The sequence below is a fragment of the Sabethes cyaneus genome, chromosome 1 (assembly GCF_943734655.1).
Source record: "Sabethes cyaneus chromosome 1, idSabCyanKW18_F2, whole genome shotgun sequence".
In the NCBI taxonomy this organism is placed as follows: domain Eukaryota; kingdom Metazoa; phylum Arthropoda; class Insecta; order Diptera; family Culicidae; genus Sabethes; species Sabethes cyaneus.
In genome coordinates, this window is record NC_071353.1 from 145,720,587 (window position 1) to 145,743,116 (window position 22,530).

The 22,530-nt window shown below is 39.0% G+C and overlaps 1 protein-coding gene and 1 long non-coding RNA gene across 3 annotated transcripts; both read right to left on the reverse strand.

The window, feature by feature from the left end:
- Positions 1-4,817: 4,817 nt before the first annotated feature.
- On the reverse strand, positions 4,818-6,950 carry LOC128742320 (oocyte zinc finger protein XlCOF6.1-like). Its single transcript, XM_053838654.1, has 2 exons — positions 6,689-6,950; positions 4,818-6,580 (listed from the first exon to the last, which is right to left on the reverse strand). Exons 1-2 carry the CDS (start codon positions 6,913-6,915, stop codon positions 5,515-5,517), a joined length of 1,293 nt encoding a protein of 430 aa, XP_053694629.1. The 5' UTR covers positions 6,916-6,950; the 3' UTR covers positions 4,818-5,514.
- Positions 6,951-10,249: 3,299 nt separating this feature from the next.
- LOC128745621 (uncharacterized) lies at positions 10,250-11,215 on the reverse strand. Of its 2 annotated transcripts, none has more exons than XR_008412537.1 (3): positions 11,085-11,215; positions 10,656-11,011; positions 10,250-10,600 (listed from the first exon to the last, which is right to left on the reverse strand). It is a non-coding gene; the product is annotated as an uncharacterized LOC128745621 (long non-coding RNA). The 2 variants fall into 2 exon arrangements; XR_008412538.1 differs by having other exon boundaries at positions 10,656-11,030.
- Positions 11,216-22,530: the final 11,315 nt, after the last annotated feature.

Here is a 22,530-nt window from a genome sequence, read left to right on the forward strand (position 1 = left end):
ATAATTAATTATAGAAAACTATAGAAATTCAAGAAGAACCAACTGAGACCTATATCGGTTCTACCTAAAGAACGATAATACAACTGATGATACAGTGGACCCCCGTTCGTTTGAACGATTCCTCATGCAAACTAACGGGGTTACTTTTTAATTTGAACAACTGGTAACCCGAAATATGCTGAAACCTGTGTGAACTGGCCTCCCTGCTCTTTGTTATTGTTTTGGTGGTTTGTTTTAGTTGGCAGTTGCAAGTGCGAATACCGTGGACCCCCGTTCGTTTGACCATTTTTAATCTGAACACTTTTTAATTTGAACCCCGTTGGTTTGCACGACGTGCAAATTAAAAATGGTTCAAATGTCATTCTCAACATGACATCATTTGTTTATGCAGACAATGCACATAAACACGATTCATTTGTACTGACCTAGCGTGTTTAATCGGTTTCACATTTCGTTTTCCTAACGATTAAGAGAGAAATCCGATCGGAAAATGCAATATTCGCACTTGCAACTGCCAACTAAAACAAACCACCAAAACAATAACAAAGAGCAGGGAGGCCAGTTCACACAGGTTTCAGCATATTTCGGGTTACCAGTTGTTCAAATTAAAAAGTAACCCCGTTAGTTTGCATGAGGAATCGTTCAAACGAACGGGGGTCCACTGTATTGCATTTTCCGATCGGAAATGTATAGACCGGTGGTAGGACCCCATAGCCTGCACACCGACACAAACTATAACGGCCAACGATGTATGAACTTCGCAGCTTTCCGAGGCCTGGTGATCCGAAGCACCTTTTTCCCGTGCAAGGATATCCACAAAGCCATCTGGAGATCACCCCAGTAAACCATTTGGTTTATATATCTCGATTGCAACTGAGATATACAAAATCATATCTGAACGAAAAAGTTATATTTCACGCCATATAAGAGCATATATGTACCAAAGTGGAGGCGATATACGTGCGAAAATTTTGACAACTATTTGTAATTTTATTTTGCGCAGTTTTTATAACACGCGACTAAATACTCCTGAATATATGACATAGATATAATCAAATATTGCAATTGTCTATCCTGCTTTATAATTCACAGTCATGAATTGTATATGAAGACACGCACGACTGCAAAACAACTTATTGTTCACTTCGATTTGACATACTCTAATCATTATACAACTCCAATATGAAATTGACATGAAAACGATTTAATGTGAACTTTCTATTACGATTTTGTGTTATCTGGGACCTGACCAACGTACAATGAACCAAATTGACCACGTTCTCATAGAGGGCCGGTTTTTCTCTAACATCACGAACGTACGCTCCCGTCGAGGTGCGGATATTGATTCTGACCATTACCTAGTAGCAGTACATGTGCGCTCAAAGCCAGGGCTTCGACCGATCCTTTTTTTCTACCGCAGTCACACCAACGCGCATTCAAGTTCACACCGTCCGTTTAGAGGTGGAATACGAACGCTATGCATAAAACAACTGGCAGTTTGCTCAGTCAAACGCCGAATGCACGCAACAGAATGAACGCTTTTTGACATTTTCGTTTCGATCAAGTTACCTTTATCGTTTGGAGCAGCGAATGACTGCAAAATAGTCAAATGACTGGCAATCACCACGCTAACGAAAAGCAACCGCACAATCGTATGATTCAATACTACAAAAAAACAACCACTACATGTGCATGGAAGAAGTCGGTCGGACTCCGTCCAATACAAACGAATATTTTGCTTGCGTCGGACCGACGTCCGGGTGACAAACTATTACTGTGAGCAGCCGATTTGGAGACAAAAAGAGAAACGAAAAAATACGTCACCGTATGCTTCCAGTCAGTTTGCAGTTTATATTCTCTGTTTGCTTTTGCTGAGATGCCGCATGAATTGTAAGACGGCAGCAGCGCAAGCAGCAGAATGACTGGATAAGAAAAACAGTCAAATGATCGTTCAAAAAGCGGAGTTTGAATGCGGAAAGTTCGCATTCACGGCAGTCACATTCAACTTGCGATCCCTTTTCAAGCCCTGCTCAAAGCTGTCCACCGTATACCGGACACGTCAAAGCCGCCCTCCTCGGCTGAACATCAGGCAGCTAGATAACCCACAAGCTGCTGAGAACTACGCGCGAGTACGGAATGAGGCACTGCCTTTTTCCGAGGAGTTAGGTGCTTCAAACCTCGAAGACGGTTGGGGCAGAATACGCTCGGCCATCGGAGAGGCCGCTACCGCGGCACTAGATATGGAGCCTCGGAGTACACAAAATGATTGGTTTGATGGCGAATGCCAACAAGCGGTGGAAGAGAAAAAAATGCTTGGAAAAATTATCTAAGTATTGCCACTAGAGAGAACCTGGCCAAATACCGACGAGCTAGGAACCAGTTGACCACGATTCTGAGGAGAAAAAAGCGCCAAAAGGAGGGCAGAGATCGTGAAGAATTAGAGCAACTATTCCGAGCTAATGACACGCGCAAGTTTTATGAGAAGGTGAACCAAACTCGGAAGGGCTACACACCGAAACCTGACATGTGTAGGGACGAGGGAGGGAATCTAATCACAAACGAGCGCGAGGTGGTCGACAGGTGGAAGCAGTTCTTCGATGAACACCTCAATGGCGAAGTCGCAGAAGGAGGCGGAACGGAAATTAACCTAGGAGCGCCCATGCACACTTAACAAAAAGCACCGAAATCGGTAAAATTTTACCGAAATCTAAACAGCTGAACGTTCGGTAAAAATTTCGATGGTGCCAATCGACGTTTACAGATCATTAGTAATGTTTGGTGCAATAAAAAATTTTACCGAACGTTCAGCTGTTTAGATTTCGGTAAATTTTACCGAATCGTTTAAGTGTGTGGAAGATAGTGATGTCCTAGCGCCTGATCTCGAAGAAGTCAAACGAGAAATCAGGCTGCTGAAGACCAATAAGGCCGCTGGAAAGGACCGCCCACCGGCAGAGCTTTATAAACATGGCGGAGAAACGCTAGCAAAGGCTCTACACTGGGTTATTTCGAGGATTTGGGAGGAGGAAAAGCTACCGGAGGAATGGATGGAAGGAGTGGTTTGTCCCATCTACAAAAAGGGTGATCGGCTAGACTGCTGCAACTATCGTGGTATTACGCTGGTAAACGCCGCCTACAAGGTACTCTCCCAAATCCTGTTACGCCGGCTGTCACCGATAGCACAAGGTTTCGTAGGGAATTATCAGGCGGGTTTCATGGGGGCTCGCGCAACTACGGACCAAATTTTTACTATCCGACAGATCTTGCAGAAATGTCGGGAGTACAACGTGCCCACGCATCACATCTTTATTGATTTCAAAGCAGCATACGATACAGTCGATCGAGACAAGCTATGGCAGATAATGCACGAATACGGTTTTCCGGACAAACTGACGCGATTGATCAGAGCTACATTGGATCGAGTGACGTGTATCGTGCGCATCTCTGGGGCATTCTCGAGTCCCTTCGAGACGCGGAGAGGGTTGAGACAAGGTGACGGTTTATCCTGCATGCTGTTCAACATCGCTATTGAGGGGGTGATCCGACGAGCGGGCATCGAAACGAGAGGCACGATTTTTACCAAGGGCAGCCAACTTCTAGGCTTTGCAGATGACTTCGATATCATAGCCAGGAGCTTTGCGACGGCGGAGGCAATCTACGCCAGACTGAAAGCGGAGTCTAGGAGAATTGGGCTAAACATAAATGCGTCGAAGACCAAATACGTGAAAGGAAGAGGCTCAAAGGAAACAAACGCGCGCCTCCCACGGACGGTAACCGTTGACGGCGACGAACTAGAACTGGTAGAGGAGTTCGTGTATTTGGGATCGCTGGTGACCGCGGACAACAACACTAGTAAGGAGATCCAGCGGCGCATCCAAGCGGGAAATCGGGCCTACTTTGCCCTTCGTAAAACGCTACGATCAGGAAGCATACGCCGCCGCACGAAGCTAACAATGTACAAAACCATTATTAGACCGGTAGTTCTTTATGGACTTGAAGCCGTGATGGTGCTTATGGAGGACATACGCGCCCTTGCCGTGTTTGAGCGGAAAGTGCTGCGGACGATATTTGGCGGAGTACAAACTGAAAGCGGAGACGCATGAATCACGAGCTACAGGCACTGCTTGGGGAGACTCCCATCGTACATCTAGCGAAAGTTAGCAGGCTACAGTGGGCCGGACACGTCGTAAGGATGCCGGACGACAGTGCGACGAAAATAGTCCTTCAACAACCCCACCGGCACCAGGAACAGGGGGGGCCAACGTGCACGATGGCTCGACCAGGTCGAAAGCGATTTGTGACTTCTGAGATGACTAGGAAATTGGCGACGGGTGGCCCAAGACCGAGTTGAATGGAGACGAATGCTTGAAACAGCGCGAGCCACTCCGGCTCTATGCTGCTGAAGAAGAAAAAGAAGTTATTTTTTCTAAAACTTTAGGTCACTTTTTGGTCACTATTTTTCAAATTTTGGTCACTAAAGTCACTATTTTTAGTTGACCAGGTCGCTTCCAGCCCTGATAAGGTATCAACAAACATTAAATTTTGTAGCATTCCCATCGTTCGGCTTGTTTACAAAAGAGCTTTTGATATTTTTTTGGTTTTTACATAAGTAAAAGAGGAAAAGAAATATGTGGGATTTTCACTACACGTGACAGTTACTTATGAGATTTCGTATATGTATAAAAGAGTTACGAAAATTTACTTTTTTTATCAGCTAAATCAGAACGTCAGGAAAAGCTGTTCTGTAAGGAATTTATTCTGCACTCTGCAGCAAACCACGAAACAAAGAGGAACCTAATAATATCGGTTATCGACTGTGTGATTGTTTCGATGCCGGCAAGGTGCTGCAACATTAGTTTTTATTCCTTCCTAAGACGTATGCCTCCCGTAACGTCATCGTTCGGTTCATTACGGCAGCGGTAAACTTAGTTATTTGATTTATTTAAGTAACTGAACTAGAATTGAATAGCGTTTAATAGCAAACTTGTCTATTTGAAGCTTGTCGGAACTGATGGAACTGGATCATTCGCTTAATTATAGAGCGTGGATAAAAGATTGATGAGAAGGATGTTGCTATCTATATTACACAAACGTACCCTGGGTAATATCTGCATCTGGTGTAATCTATGCAGTCGTGAACTTTGATGGGATCAGCCGATGTTACCTCACAGACGCTGAACGAAAAATGTAAACTGATCGCCAATGACAGTATACGAGCTTTGCGGTTTTTCGGCATTGGATTTTGTATTGAAGTAAATATCCTGTTCAACTGATTACATTCACAAGTTTCGTAATGAAATAATTTTTACCGGGCTCAGGTCTATGCAAATGTTCTGGGTAGGCTCATCACTGGTAGGAACAAGGCGGAATGAAGAATACCATCCACTTTCGTTTGAAATACAGAATACGGGTGTAAATGAAACGAACTATTGTTTTACTTCAACCGTTGCTATAAAGAATGGAGTCAGTGTCTGAAGCCAACTATTATTATGGGTGCAATTCCAATTGAAACAATATCTACTTCTTCAGCTTCTTGTGACGGGACTTCTTGTGAACACTCAGCGAGTACCGCGCCGTATAGGCTGAACCACAAATGTCACATTTGAAGCGTCGCTCGCCGGTATGACGGACCATATGGTTCTGCAGGGTGTGACGAAACTTAAAGCGCTGGGCGCAAATTTCGCACTGATGCGGACGGTGCGAGCTGTGCGATTTTTTGTGAATTTTCAACTGCTTGGCCGACTTATACGTCAAGCCACAAACATCGCACGGAAACGGCCGTTCTTCCGTGTGGCTTATCATGTGCTCTGTAAGCGCAGGACTACTCAGAAAGGTTTTCTTGCATACCGAGCATTTGTGAGCCCGCTCTGCGCTGTGCGTTTTTTTGTGGTTCCTCAAATCAGTAGCTGCCTTGTACGATGCACCGCAAATATCACAGTGAAATGGCCGCTCCTTCGAATGACAAGTTATGTGCTGTATTAGCCGGGACCGGAATAGAAACCCTACTCCGCAAAAGTCGCATTGGTACGGTCGCTCCGAATCGTGCGTTTTCTTGTGAATCCGTAAATCAAAATCTGATTTGAAAGATCCACCACAAATGTCGCAGTTAAATAATCTTTCCTCAGCATGACAGGAAAGGTGGTGCGTTAGCCGTGACAGGAATGGAAATTGTTTTCCACAAAACTTACACTTGTACGGCTGCTTTGAATTGTGCGTCTTACGGTGCTCAATCAATTTTTCTTCGAGATAAAATTTATCGACACAAATGTCGCACTTAAATTTTTTATCTTTCCAATGAGTCGACATGTGCGCTTCCAGTTTGCTGATTGTTGTGAATTGTCCCTTACACATCTTGCACCCGAATAGTTCTTCGCTTCGGTGAACTTTCATGTGCCGTTGCAAGCCATCCTTGCTGCAAAATTGCTTTTTGCAAACATCACACTGAATCAGCTCGGTGCTCTTGTGAACGTCCTGGTGCAGCAGAAATGTTCTCTTTTGTTTGTACTGCTTGCCACAAATATCACAGTGATATTCCGTGGCACTGCCACAATCAGCTGGATTTGGATCTAAATTTTCCCCATGGCTGCAACAGAAGAATTTCCTTTAAAGTCGTTTGTTGAACGAATATTCTACCTCAAAAAATGCAAGGTAAACCATTGGAACAAATTTAAAATGGATACAATTAATTTACCTGGAGCTAGACGCTGCTACTTCGTTATTGTCAGTGGCTTCGATTTCATCGGCTTCTTCATCATCGGAGGAAGATTCTTGGTCCACAACTCTCGAACCGTTTAGTGGTTCGGTGGTCGGTATTGTCTCCTCAACGGAACACTGCTGGTCACCTTCAGTGATCGGTAGTTTATCTAGCACATCGACTATCGTAATCTCTTCCACTTTTATTGCGGATAGTTCTTCCATTTTCACCGAAATTACACCGAAAGTTCTTTCGAGCGAAATTTCCGCCAGCAACTAGCAAAATCAAATGGGCAAAACAACTCGTTCGAAGCAAGCCGAACGAAAGGAACAAAATAAAGACTCGTTCGAAATACAGACTAGAGGTGAGTCTTCAATACTTTTGGACTTCATTCGAGTTGGGCTATGGCGGGCTTATATGCGGCTATGGCCTTATCGCTAATGTCAATATGACAATGTCAATAACGCTTGGCAAATTAGAGTTCAAGAGCAACATTTCAAATAGGCCGAAGTCAAAACTGACAGTTTCGAGAAAATCGATGTTGAAACTTGAGCATCATTTTTAAACTCCTTATTTGATATAAACAGTGTTGCTTAGAATTGAATGTCACATTATGATGCAAAAACATAATAGTTTAATGTGTAATGCAACAACTAGCAGAAAAAACATTTATTTACTTTGTAATTTGCAAAAATATGCGTTTGGCCGTTGTCGGAGATCATTCGGTAATACGACTTTTTCATAAGGCTGATTTGATTATCAATTGTTGATGGGGCCTTTGACATGAGGCTTTTATTTACTGTCAGTGGTGATATGATTTTAGTATTGGGCCGGTTTTTAGACAGCGTTTCGCGTTTGGCCTTTTTTTATCACGTTGTTTTGAAGCGCAATGGCTAGAAAAGGTTAAAAATTCGTAACTGGGACACCGATCAGCTTTATTATTTCTACTAGAAAAGTTGGGGTTTAATTTCACCGGCAAATCTGCCACCGTTGAACAGGTTTGTGAAGCGTAATGTGTTACCCGTGAGGTGCGGCAGTCGCTATTGGTACTGTGAAGCAGCAGCAGTTCATTCATTTAGCATTTCTAACTCACCACAGCGTGCAAGTGCATCACGCCTTGGCAGTTCAGCGATAGTAAATGTCTCGGGCGCGCAACTAACGAACTCTGTCCGGTTCCTCCACAGGTGATATAAATATACAGCGAAATAGCTTTTTTCGTGTAAGCCGAAAAGTAACTTAAATTTTTGTTGCCTCGCAGGCTTAAGTTCTAAACATGTCGTGTCTGTGAATGACCGTGTTATCACAAACTATACAGACAACACGCGAACGATTTTTCCAGGTACCAGAAGGGACGTGAGAAAGTCACTCACGGTCCCTTCACAAGCACTCATTTTTCTCACTATTTAATTGAGAGTTAGTTCATCGATATGTTATATAGCAACGCCAAACAAACATTTTTGGTAACCGTGCAAAATAAAAATATTTTGCCTTACCAACCTGAAACAGCAATCAATAGTAATGGAAATGCTAAGAGATGCTTAATGCATTTCTCTTTCCATTTTTATATTTTGTAAAAATTGGATATAATGCTCATCATTGCTGAACTCCTTCAAAAATTATTGGCGAAGTGAAACATTTTGAGTTGATTGCTTCCGTAGAGACCAATGTTCCGAGTAATAAGTAACTATAATGGGTATAAAATGTGTAGAGTTCCAAGTGAAACTGTTTCATAAAGTTCTACCGTGGACCCCCGTTCGTTTGACCGTTTTTAATCTGAACACTTTTTAATTTGAACCCCGTTGGTTTGCACGACGTGCAAATTAAAAATGGTTCAAACGTCATACTCAATATGACATCATTTGCTTATGCAGACAATGCACATAAACACGATTTATTTGTGCTGATCTAGCGTGTTTAATCTGTTTCACATTGCGTTTTTCCAACGTTTATGGTAGAAATCTGATCGGAGAATGAATATTCGCTGCTTGCAACTGCCAACTGAATCAAACCACCAAAACAATAACAAAGAGCAGGGCAGCCAGTTCACACAAGTTCCAGCATATTTAGGGTTACCAGTTGTTCAAATTAAAAACTAACCCCGTTAGTTTGCATGAGGAATCGTTCAAACGAACGGGGGTCCACTGTATATTTTCATGAATCTAAAGAAAGAAATCAAGGAATCATAAAGATCTTTTATCGCACACCTTTGATGCTTAAGAGTCCCTTTAGCAGAGGAACGTTTGCATCCATTGATGAAGATATCAAGTGATAAAGGCTCTAGGCAAGATACGCAGCACAAAAGGACGTCATTTGAACGCACATCAACAGGAGAAGTGCTCGAATGTTGTGCACTACTACTTTAAACTACTTTCTCATTATGGATAATAAAACATATTTTAAACTTTCCAATATTCTAATTTTAACTCTTGATTTTTGGCCTAATCTTGGTAATAAGTAGGGTGACCATACGTTCTGATTTTCCAGGACATGTAAAAATTTGTTTGTACTGATCTAGCGTCCTCCTTATTTGTTTTCTCGACGATTCTGATAAAAGTTTGATGGGAGAACGAAATATTCGCCGCCTGTAATTGCCAACTAAATCAAAACGCCAAAATAATAACAAATAGCAGGGCGGCCAATTCATACAAGTGCAGCATGTTTAAGGTCGCCAGTTGTTCAAATGAAAAACAAACCGCGTTAGTTTGCTGAGTAATCGTTCAAATGTACGACGGTCCACGGTATAACAAAGTTATTTAGAGGCAAATATTACAAAATAACTTAAATTTTTCAGTTGAATGCACTTGTCTCAACAATAATTCATAAATAGGGAACTTCTTAAAAACTTCTTAGAACTCATTTGTAGCGTTCCTCTGAGCGTTTCAGCATTCAACTGGCACGATTTAAAAATTAATCAATGCGGGACATTTTCCGGGACGCTTGGTAATCCGGGACAAGCCATCCAAATCCGGGACAGTCCCGCACAATCCGGGACAGTCCCGCACAATCCGGGACGTCTGGTCAGCCTAGCGTAGCTAGAGGGGGTGCCAAGGGGACCAGGCACCCTCCAAAAATTTTCACCATTGGAATTTGAAAACCGGAAGAAATTCAGTGTATATGTTCCCAAAAATAATTCCCTCCTAATTTTTCTCGCACAAAACCCAAACCAATATCAACAGCTTTGTATTTATGAAACCTGACATATGATAGAGATGAGAGAGGGAATCTAATCACAAACAAGCGCGAGATGGTCTTGCGAGTGGCAGCAGTTCTTCGGCGAACACTTAAATGGCGAAGTTGCAAAAGGAGGCGGAACGGAAGTCAACCTGGGAGTGCCCATGGAAGACAGCAATAACCCAGCACCTGATTTCTAAGAAGTCAAACGAGCCCGACAAGTGGGCACACGGCTAGAATAACCTCAGCAATGGGAACATTTCTCTGGCGGGGAATTCCAGCCCGAGTTTCGATACAACAGCTAGCACGAAATAAAGAACAAGGCGGTGCACCATAAAAATTCTGTATAAAATCGAACGTAAATCATAAACAAGAAAGCTTCTTGTTACATCTATTACTCCTTTTTGTGATCTCGATCAAATTGGACCGAAGCTCAGCCACTGCTGTAGTTGGACAAGGAGAAATTTGCGATGATGATAGTCCCATCCAAGTTTTTGGTTGTGTGTCGTCATAATCCACACTATTCGTTAGGCCATTTTGCATGTCCTGATATCTTTTTATCGCTGATGGATATCCTGGTCCAGTCCGATCAAGCTTTGTCAATTGCCGAACCATGTCGTTGTAAAACGAAAAAAATTGGCAATCCAAATGTTTGTGTTGCTATAATAGAAATTTATCGCTAAGGATTCACTGCTGCGATATTATATTGTTTGAAACACTACACCGTGTTTTCTCTAGCTAAAAAGTAGCGAGAAAAACGTTTATCTTCAAAAACTTATTATTAATTATTTACCTTTTCATTTCCTAAATAATTGAATCAGCTTTGCAGACATTAACTGAAGAAAATCATAAACAATTTTATCAGGTTGCTTAGTTTTATCGTGAGTAAATTTTTAGATTTCTAGCAGAGTAAGAGAGAAAGGTAGTCTTGAGAGCCACACAATACGTGAGCTAAGTAAGGGACGAGATTCACTCACTTCAAATGAATCTGGTACCTTAGATTTTGAGCTTTTTGTTCTACGCGTGGTGTCTGTATAGTTTGTGGTGTTATTTATGCAGGTAGCATCGTAGTTTTTTTCGGTCGTCCGTCGAGTCTCTCGCGTACGGCGGGGATCATCTTCGCAGCAGCAACTGCAGAACTGGCTGTTTCTAAAATATTTAATTTGCACTGTTAACAATTGATTACCAGCGGAAATTCAAAAATTGAGTATTTATTACTTACTAAACGTACTTAACCGGAGATGGCCAGTGATTATTCGCCACTATGCGTTGAAATCTCACAACAAAAATAGGGCCGAATGCAAAACAAAACACAAACTGCGTATAGGCTTTTTCATACAGAAGGGCCGAAGCACAAAATGAAAACTTTGTTGCCAGTTTTCACATAAGGCTTTTTCAAATTTGCTTTTTAAGATTCATAAAGTTTTCAAATCGCTATGATGTTTGGTATTATTATAGATACTTAAAAAAGCTTTAAATATAACCAAAAAACCAGTTTTTTTATATTTTGCACTTGGGCCCTATTGAAATGTTGCTCTTGAATGTTGACAATGCGAATGCTGTTAGTGAGAAAGAGAGAGAGAGAGACAACTGCAATGTTGCTGTTTTGTTTTGTCATATACATTGGCATTAGAGAAAATAATCTGGATTAATCCAGGTACAGCTGCAAAGCACAATATTTTAATTTACCTTCAATTACGTTTAAATTTTTTTTACGTAGGACTACGTCTTTCGGCAAGGTTTGGGATAGGGTGTCATTTCAAAAAATCTTTCTCGAAAAGTGGTCAGGTTTTCAGTCTGTGCTAATAGCTTAGTGGTTTCCCGATCAATTTTCAATATTCTTACACCAATCGATTGGAAAATCTTCTAAGAATTGGCCCAAATGAGGAAAAGTATGGATTCTTGCTGTTGAACTATTGAAAAATTGAAAATAATGAACCTATGTTTTACCAGAATTCTCGCTGCGTGATTGGTTGTTGGAAATGACGTCATCAAAGTGGAAACGCGTTTTCACGCTTCGGTTTATAATTCAGTCAATTTTTAATAGATTTCCAACATATTTACACCAATTGATCGGAAAATCGATTTGGAAAATATTGAAAATATAGAAAACTATTGATTTTCAATGCACGTCATTGAAAAATTGAAAATAACTCTTACTCGGTCGTACTAGAAATTGTCGCTTTGTGATTGGTTGGAATAATTTCCAATTATTATCGAACTAGTCTTGCTATAGTAACTCCGACGAAAAATTTGTTCATTTCTCCGTCGATACGGATTGACCAGCTGCAGAGTCGTCTTTTCGTCACCACACAATCTGTCCGCCTGCGTGCGGATAAATCCAAAATTCCTGCTGCGAAATTACTACTGCTGGTTTATGGGCGCACGTAATTTGGCAGCAAACGGCGAACGACTCACCGGAAACTTTGCTCTTTTCGGACTGAAATTGAAATGCTCCATTTTATTCAACATCTACGTTCTGGGGATAGACTACGCAACAAAATCGGAGAGAACATCTTATAGGCGGCGTTGACCACCTTTTTGTAGATGGGGAAAACTACGCCTTCCATCCACTCCTTCGGTAGTTCCTGTTCCTCTCAAAACCTTGAAGTTATCCAGTGCTAGTGAAGTGCCGTTGCTAGCAGTTCTTGGCCATTTTTGTAGAGTTCTGTGGAGAGTCGGTTTCGGCGGCTTTTCAGCATCACCGATTTTTCGCAGGTCTTCGACAGTGTGTTCGATATTGTTCGATTAACCATTAATCCATTATTAGCGTGTATCATATGAACCGCACCGCGGCGCCTTTGACAGTTTAATGTTTACTTGCTGGCTGCCGTTCAGGCGTTCACAGTAAAATAAAATCAGCTACTGACTGATTCGATACGAAACCAAGTTTGATTTTTTTTTTCTTTTATCACTTCGTGGTGCCGGCAGGTAGTAAAGCCGAATAAAAATCGAGAATTTGCGTTTTCTTCAGTAACAAGAACAAGTTTGTGTTTTGAAAAGTTCCCTGTACCCTACACTTACTGGCACAGATATCGAAATGGAAGAGCTGGCCGTGGACCTAGACCTGGAATTGTGTACGGTGATAAAAGTGGAAGAAGTTATGATAAGTGATATTCTGGCAACGGAAGGTAAACCAGCGGTGCTAGTTAATGAAAGTGATGTGTGTTCCGGCGAAACAGCGGTAGGAGCAACAGCAATACGCGACTGTATCCGGAAAGTGATTGATGAAGAACCGCCAACGGTGGAAAATCCCGTTGACGAAGTCGACGACAAAACAAAAGCTACTGTAGCAACGGCAGCTGACGGCAAAGTTGCTGCTTCCTCGTCCTCCAACTCGAGGTAGATTGGGATCGTTAATTTATTGTCAAATGGACTTTCAGATCAGTCATCCGTTTTGTTAAACATCCGAGTTCAACAAATCGATTAATATTCTTGCAAATACGCTAATGTAAATTTAAAAACAAATTAATATAGCTTCATTTAAGATATTACTTGTACCTAACAAGTTTTCAATTCATTTCCTAACAGCTGATTCGTTTATTAACGGTTTGAATTAGCCGAATTTGCAGAAAAAGTAAAAGTTTGGGTGGAGATTAGAAGAGGATTGCACTTTGTGAACGTACGCCACGGTTAGCATACACACTTAACCTGTGTTAGCCGTATTAGCTAAAAAAAAAGTTAGAACCAAACTTTCTCGCCCAAAATTATTTTATTTTTGTTCACAATAAATAACTGCCAATAGATTTTATTATGCGGGAAATGTATGAGCATTGCTGGATTTAATTAGAATACAGAGTGAATTAGAATACATGTCATCCCAAAAGTATGCAATGCGTATATTCTTTCTCTTTCCTTCATACGCGTTGGATTGGTCGTCTGCTTGTCTGCACAAGGCACCGACGCACAGTGGGACGGATTCAAAAGAAGACGGACATCGATATTTGTGACGAAACTACTGAAGATATCACCTTACTGTCTTCTGCGATGTTTCTTCGATTTGTGAGAACTTTTTAATAGTATTAGAAAATTTGGGATAACAGAAAAAATAACTTTTAAGTTTCAAGCTTAACGTCTTCAATTGGTAAGAAACATTTGTAAGTAATATTATTTTAAGCAACTTCACTGAAGAAAGAAAGTGGTTATCTCTTAAGGGAAAAAAGTTACGGAGCGAAACTTGCAGGTACCCCCTTAATATGTTTTTTTACATAGCTCTTTTATTTCAACTCTTATAAACATGAAATGTTCTGCAAAGTTATAGACAGGCTTGGCATACACATATTGGCATATGATTTTGCTCTTTTGATTACTGCTCCTCAGCCAAGCAGAATTTGAAAAAGTAGTGTATGGGGCATATGTAGAGCAAGTAATTATCTATAATATTGCTGAAGAAAGTGAAGTTCTATCTTTAGTATTTACGGCGATGTAGCGCAGCAATGCCGTTGGTAGCAAAAAGAGCGCTCTTTTTGCTACCAAGAGGGTAGCAGCCTTAGAGCGTCATAAATACAAAACGCACAGTAACGCTTACTTCAGCAATATTGTAGATAATAACAAATTCTACAAACGCCCCACACATCACTTTTTCAAATTTTGCTTGGCTGAGATGCAGTAATCAAAAGAGCAAAATCGAAGCGAAAAGTGTATGCCAAACCTGGTTATAGACAGTGCTAATTTGCAAATTTTTGTAGAATGTGTGGAAACTCTACAATTGTCAGTTTTCAAGTTTAAATTTTTTGCGTTTTTAGTGCAAACTTTAAGCGGATGTTTCTTGTGCAGTAGCACAATGTAGCAGCTGACTTATAATGTTTTTGCAACATCCACTCTTTAGGTATAAGAATTTGTATAAATGACAGTGGGATCTCATGGGCCATATGAGTAAACTGCATTTAAGTTTTTCAGTTTTGAAGATTTAACCCTCCAACGAGAAAGACCGCCTGTGGACCTAAGTTCCTAGAGCAACATACGAAATTTGTTTTGAATGAACAATATCAAAAGTTTGTTTACAAAAGAATTTCAACAAAATTCTGACCATGCATTTGAGAGTGATCATCATCATCTTTCAAAACCAAGATTTCATGAGAATTGTAAAAAGATTATTCCGTCTACTTCTAGAGAAAAGATCATTTAGAACACATTAATCGACCTCAACATTTTTGTGAGTTGTTTATACGCTTTATTTAAATTTCGTAATGCACTTGATTTTTAAAAAAATATTTAGATACAGCGCTGGAGACACAGGAAACATGGAAAAAAGTCATTAGCTCGAACGTACCTATTTTCGATGTTACTTGCTAGAGAGTCAAAGTAAATAATATCAACTAATAGTCGCCTGTTCGAATCTCGACTGGGAGATGCTGCGATCCCTACAATTGTCCTGAATGCAGCACTATCCCTACAATTGTCCTGAATGCTACTACTGGCTGTGAAGTCTGTTCTTAATAAAAAACAAAGGGCCTAGTTTCGTAAATAGCACCTAGGCTGTATTTTACTTTTTACCCTGGTTATGGCATTTGTGCCTAAAGTTGGTTTTGTGTATATAAGACATGTTTAGTAAAAGAAATCAACTAATTTAAGGTAAAATTAGATATATAGGGCTTCAAACGTTCTTTTGTGCTGTAAAATTGATAAACTTAAATGCAGTTTACTCATATGACCCATGAGATCCCGCTGTCATTTATTCTTATACATGAAGAGTAGATGTTCCAAAAACATTGTAAGTCAGCTGCTACATTCTGCTACTACTTAAAAAATATCCCCAAAAGTTTACAATAAAAAAGCAAAAAATTTAAACAACTTGAAAACCGGCTATTGTAGAGTTTCCACACATTCTACAAAAATGTGCAAATTATCATTGTCTACAACTTTGCAGAGTATTTCATGTTTATAGGAGTTATTGCGACATTTGCCCCTATTTAGACTACCCCGATTTACACGATTATCACAGTCGAATCTCGCACACGATTTCGCTCAAAGAAAATGGAATGAAAAAGAAGAAGAAGAAGGAAAAAGAAGTCAAATTCATTAGTAGATCATACTAAAAGCCACTCTAGTGTCAGATTAACAGTGCAAAATGCGGTACGTTGCATTAAATGATAATCACAGTAGTCTAAATAGTCATAAAAGGGGCAATAAAATAAAAGAGCTATGTGAAAAAGCCCACATTAAGGGGGTACCCGCTAGTTTCGCTCCGTAACTTTTTTCCCTTAAGAGATAGCCACTTTCTTTCTTCAGTGTTGTTGCTCAAAATAATATTATCTACAAATGTTTCTTACCAATCGAAGACGTTAAGCTTGAAACCAAAAAGTTATTTTTTCTGTCTGTTATGTTATCCCCTTAATCCCAAATTTTCTAATACAGTAGACTCTCGGAAAAGTTAACTCTCTGAAAAGTTAATTGTTCAGAAAAGTTAAGCGAATATCAGCTCTCATGCAACGCTCTAAAAAGTTAATTTTTGCCTTAACTTTTCTGAGAGTTTGAATTTATTGGTTGTCTAAGTCGAACGTCCACACACGTGTGTTTACCTTTTATCTTTATTTCTCATTTTTCGGTTTATTGTCGCCTTTCCACAGTTTGAAACAGAGTCGCCTCATAACTGGGATTAAATTAAATTGAATTATTGTCGCAACAATAGTTCAATACGAGCACATAGTTACTTCAGGATTATTGATAACATACTGGAAAAGCGCAAACTCAGATTGAATTTTAAATGCAAAAGAAGGAACAGCAAGGAACTAAAAATAAGCGCGAACATTATTAAAACGTAGTCGCAGACTACACGAAAAAACAAAACTAAACTAGTGTAACTAGTGTGACAATGACTTACTGAACTAAGTATTATTTCATAAAGATCTTGCTAAATATTTCTTTCCATTACAACTTCCAAATACATAAAAATGTTTATCCTATATCCCGGAATGCATTTTTCACCTTTGTATTTATCATTTTCAATGATTTTAGGACTGCTCGGAAAAATTAATAGTTCGGAAAAGTTAATCGACCCATTCCCCAATCAATTAACTTTTCCGAGAGTCCACTGTACTATAAAAAAGTTCTTGTAAAGTTAAAATACTTTGCAGAAGACAGTAAGGTGATATCTTTAATAGTTTCGTCACAAATGTCGATGTCCGTCTTCTTTTTAATCCGTCCCACTGTGCGACGGTACGCATTATTCAGCCGTTTACCAACCGTTCACCCGAACTATGAGCGAAGTCACGTTGCGTCTCAGTTGCTTTTACTCTGTACGGGCCCTAAAGGTGGTTTTCATTAACTTTAAACAAGAATAGCTGCTTAACGTAGATAACTCGATGTTATATATTGCACTGCTGTTCTATATGAAATATTTGTGTAACAATTGAATTATTTATTGAACATTCTTGTGGTAAGGTATTATCACGTATTATACAATGCCGCTTCGTAATATGTATACTGAGCCAGATTCACCAGTTAACCCATTTCCTTCCAGCGTTGCGAAAACGCAACGCACTTTCATTCGATTCTAGAGAAGGCCCGATTTAAGATATCAACTTGGACCCTGAGAAACAAAGAAAGATTGGAAAAAAATCCTGTTTTTGCGCAAAGGTCAGATGTTAGATGTAACATAATTACAGCTGTGACAAAATAACAGATTTTGGTATTTTTCAGACAGTTAAGGAAAAATGCTAATAAAACTCGAATTTACCTCTATTAACTGACCTATCAATCAGTGTTAGTAAGAATCGGTTGCTTGCCAAAAAAAGCTTTGTTTCATAATTTTGATTATTTTTGTAATTTTAAGATAGGTTTTAAGCTTTGCGTTGCGAAAACGCAACGCTAGGAAGAAACGATATTCAAAATTTGCAGTGGGAACGTTTGTTTTCGTTCGTTCGCTGCGGTGTTTCATTTGACGTCGTTGCTTTTTAGTAAACCAATAAATGTAAATCTTATCTTTCGCTTATTAAAAATATCCCGGAAACATTATAAAAGTTTACATAACATTGAATTCGCAGCTTCAAACACTGATGGCAGATGGAGAAGCCGTTGTGATAAGAGCGTAATAAAATTGTTAAAGTACGTTTGCCTCCGGAATGTCTGGACGAATTTAGTGACGGCAACGACAGTTTCATGGACCCAAATTTAATGTTACAGCCTTTCCGGAACGTGTTGGTGGGCATTTAATCATCTGCGATGGCATGCATTTAGCATTCGAACTGCATACTATGCGTGAAGTGCAAAGATGGTCTCCAACCTAAATGTTTCAATATCTATCATAAAACATAACATGTAATACTCTAAGTCGTTCATTTAATCTTTATTAATACTCAATTTCACGAAAAAAATCCCAAATTTGATTTAACGGTTAAAAACCCAGGTAACCAATAAGCAGTAAATCAGCCGTTTATTAGCATCCCTGGCGTTTTATATTGCAGGTTGTTGTTTATCAGCTTTTTGACTGCATAACTGTTGTAAATTGGCATCCACAATTCTATTTAAATTCTTCTTGTCGGTAACTAGCTGCAAATAAGCATTGTCAGCACTATAAGAGGGCTAGCAGTAAAGTAGCCGCATATTTTGCCAAAATAGCATTTAAGTAGCATTTAAGGCATCTTAAATGCTTATTGGCTAGCTTTTAAATTGCATTGGAAATGCTTATTGGTTACCTGGGAAGTATGAAGCATTTAATGCATAATAATGAAGGTATGCAAAAACGGTATACCCTTAACGCCTAGCGTTGCGTTTTCGCAACGTAGGGGAGTGTCGTCGTGGTTGGGCCACGTTTTGGAATTCGCCCATAACTTTCGTTTCAAAAGGAATTTTGGAAATCTAAATACATCGTTGCAAAGGTCTAAGAATAAGGTATATTTCCGGAAAGTTTTGAACTGATTGCTTGTAAAATAAAAAAGTTATAGGCATTTACGTGAAGACAAAAAATGTTGTCATAGTCGGGCCATGTTGTACAGCTTGGGCCACCGCAGAAAATCTAAGACATACGTATTGAAATTCTATATAGAGGCATGAAAAGAATGAATTCCGTGAACAACGGCTCATATATGCACAAATACCCTATTTTTAATTGCATTTTTGCGAAATTTTGGCGATCTTGTAAAATCAGTATTGCTACAATTGCCTTTTCCGAATTGTACAACTACAATGAAATAACAACAAAAATCTAAGTATTTATCGTATTAATTTTGCTTCATTTCATCACATTTTACGTGACTGACATTCTCTAGCGATTTATGCGCTTCTGCGCTTAAAATTGTGGTGGCCCAACCATGACTACTCAAGTGACCCAACCTGTACAAATAGCGCTTTTCTAGTATTTCACCTTAACCTTCCCAAACACCTTACTGGAGGCGATTTTTCTATGGTCTTCGTGTGCAGCACAACACACTTCATACATTTTCAAAATTTATCTCGATAATTGCATTTCATGGTTCATTTCCTGAAGAAAAGTTCATTGCGCGTGGAAAACTTTTTTTTGGAAAATTTCGTCACTGAATTCAGTACGGGTGTTTTGAATACACGATTGAGACTCACAATATTGTGAAAAGTTAGCTATCACAGTAAGAAGTTTTACAATGATTGTATCATAGATATCATGAGTTACTAAAACTGTAAACTCGTGATGGCCCGACCATAACAGTGGCCCGACGATAACGACAATACCCTACACCGAAAAAACTATACACGCGTTCAATGTGCAGATCACATAGATATTCTCTTGGTGCCAATCATTACAGTTTCATAGGAATAACACATGAATCATATTCAATGTTAAAACCATGGGTAAAACACTTTCAGATGACCTGATATTCACATCAACTCATCGTGAAAGCCACGAGAATTTCAAATAGAATGACATTTCATCAGAGTTACCCTTTAACTCGACGTGTAAAACCAGTGAAATATTTATAAAAACTTTCACCTTAATTTCATGTGGATTGCAACAGGATACGATCTAATGGTAGGGTAACCAACTTGATTTGGACCCCTACATGAATTGGACCCTTTCAACTTATTTAGCCACATTACTACGTAGCAGCTCCAAATTCGATTGGTTTGATACCGTAATAATATTCTTTGGATTCTTTGCTAAACCTGAATATTTTCGGATCACTTTAAATTACTATTATTTAGCTAAAATTTACAATCATAAAGTGTACTGCCATATACCGCTCGCAATCTGACGTAGGTGAAGACGAAACGATATTTGCAACACATTTTCAATTTGGTTTTAATAGCTGAATTCAATGAATTCGTATTGATGAAATCAGTTAGTTTTATTCTGAAAGACATATTTTATGTGGTTTTGAAGGTTTCTTCTCAAGATTTTAATTGAAAACCACAAAAAAATAGTGTCCAAATTGTATCGTGAAAATTTTCTTACCATCAGATTTTGGACACCCCTGAATTTGGATTTTTGACAACAGTTTGCTTACCTAATAAGATTCAGTGGAAATAAAAAATTGAATATACCCATAAATCGTTCATCTATTTTTGGTTGAATTGGTTGAATTTTAAGCAGAAGAAACATTTAAAACATTTTATTATTCAATTTTTTTTTGTTCATCAGGGAATACATCATGCACAATACAATAAAACCGTGTAGAGTGGTCCGCTCGTAGGAGGCAATTGATGAGTGCTTGCAGGAAGTCAGAAATGGTGTGGAAATTAAAACAGTTTGTCGCCAGATCGGTATTCCAGGACCGACGAACGAGTTTCGGCAAAGCAATCAATATAAAAACCGGTCAAGACCTGGAGCTGCACTAGCACTTGATCATGCCGACGAACTCGAGTTTGATGAATAAGTGAAGAAAATGGCTCGGAAGGGATACCCTGTTACTAAATACCGTTTCATGAACGGAATGATTCGCAAATCGAGAGTGGTAGTGAGCTGCAAATTATAGCTCAAACTTCCCTGAAAGCGTTTTTAGTAATTCAATCTGACACAGAAGAAATACTTCACTTGATGCGATTTTCTCGACGAAAACGATACCGAGAATGTAACAATTTGGACTTCACTTACATTAAATATTTTATCCCTCTGCCTGAGGATATTTTCTAACGTTCCAACTATATTATATCGTATATTTTAATCTCACGTCAGATGTAATCAATAAACATGAAGACTGATTACTGTTATGTTATATGATAAACGGAGAGTTTTTTTATCTACAGTAATCCAATTGTGTTGAAAATATAAAACAAGCATAAATTAAAAACGTATTTAAACCATATAAAGTCGTGATTGACTTTATATTGAAATTTGCTTGATCCCACCCCATGATAAATTTTTGATTTGAGTGGCTCAGAAGGAAAGGGGTGTAAGTGACAAAAAGTAAATTTCGAGAAAATCGGATCCAAAGTTAAACTAGAAGTCAGCTAGAAAATTCGTCAGGTTAAAATACAAAACTAATGACGCACTATGGTTCTGTTAACTTCACTTTATTAATTTCTATTGTAATCTTGGAAAATCATTTTAATTTTTGGGATTTATAAGATATTTTTGAAAATGTTATTTGCACTTACACACCACTTTCCTTCCAAGCGAAACCCAACTTTTATTTTGCTCTTTTTTTTCATGTTTCTAAAAAAGTCATTAAACGGTGAAATTTTGACATGAATTTTCTAGCATGCATAAAACCATGCTCAAAGTATCGTTTCCTATCATTATCTCGATTTTTTCAATTTTGTCACTTACACCCCTTTCCTTCTAACCCTCTCATTTAAAATGAATTTAAATACTAAAAATAAACTGCACTAGTATTCTGGTCGAATGCATCTTAGAGTGTCCAAAATATATTCGTTGATATTTGCCGTGTCCAAAATACATTTTGGACACTGTCTAAAATAAAGTGAGAGGGTCCAAAATATGAAAACTACATTCTAAATAAAAATGTCTGTAGCTCATTTTTATCGACAAATAGAAGATCCTACAACACTTTTAGGTAAGTTGTTCTAAAAGAGAGTATTGCATGATTTGCATAGCAAAACAAGGTTAATACACGTTTTATTCCAATAAATGCCTCACGTTTTATTCCAATAAACTTCCTCTAGGGATCCAAATTCGGTTAGTTACCCTAAAACACGTGGATTTGCAGTGCGAAAGCAGTGACTATACCATGTTGATTGAAGGTTTGTTGGAAAAACATGGTTGTTTAACGTGTTTCCCATATGAAATATTTCATTTCACGTTAAATCGAAGGGAAACGCTTTTGATACCCGAATGATTGACAAATGCAACAAGATTATCAATATTTGGACGTTGAAATTCATGTGTAAGATCTCTTGGTAACGCCGTGTCTATTTTTATCAGTGTAGCGTTGCGGAACACAGGGTCAAAATTAAAAATATATGACAGCGGTTTTTTCTTAGTTTACCTAAAAGAAAATTTTCCTGAAAGTTTCAGCTTTCTATTCGCGTTGACGGCATTAAACGATCCCTTGCACACTCATAGAAATGCTCGTATGTACGTGTGGGTGAAAATCTGCCAAAATGTTTCGATCTCTTGCGCTCTTTAAGAAATTCTTATTCCGCTTCACCCCTACAGTCAACTTTTGGAGGTGGCAGCAGCTTACGTTCGTCAACGCGAATCCCTGCTGGGAAAAGTGTGGGGCTTATCCCAAGTAACCAAGAGTTCGAATAATGGTGTCTAACAAGGGTTAAACAGCTTTATGTATATCAATCTA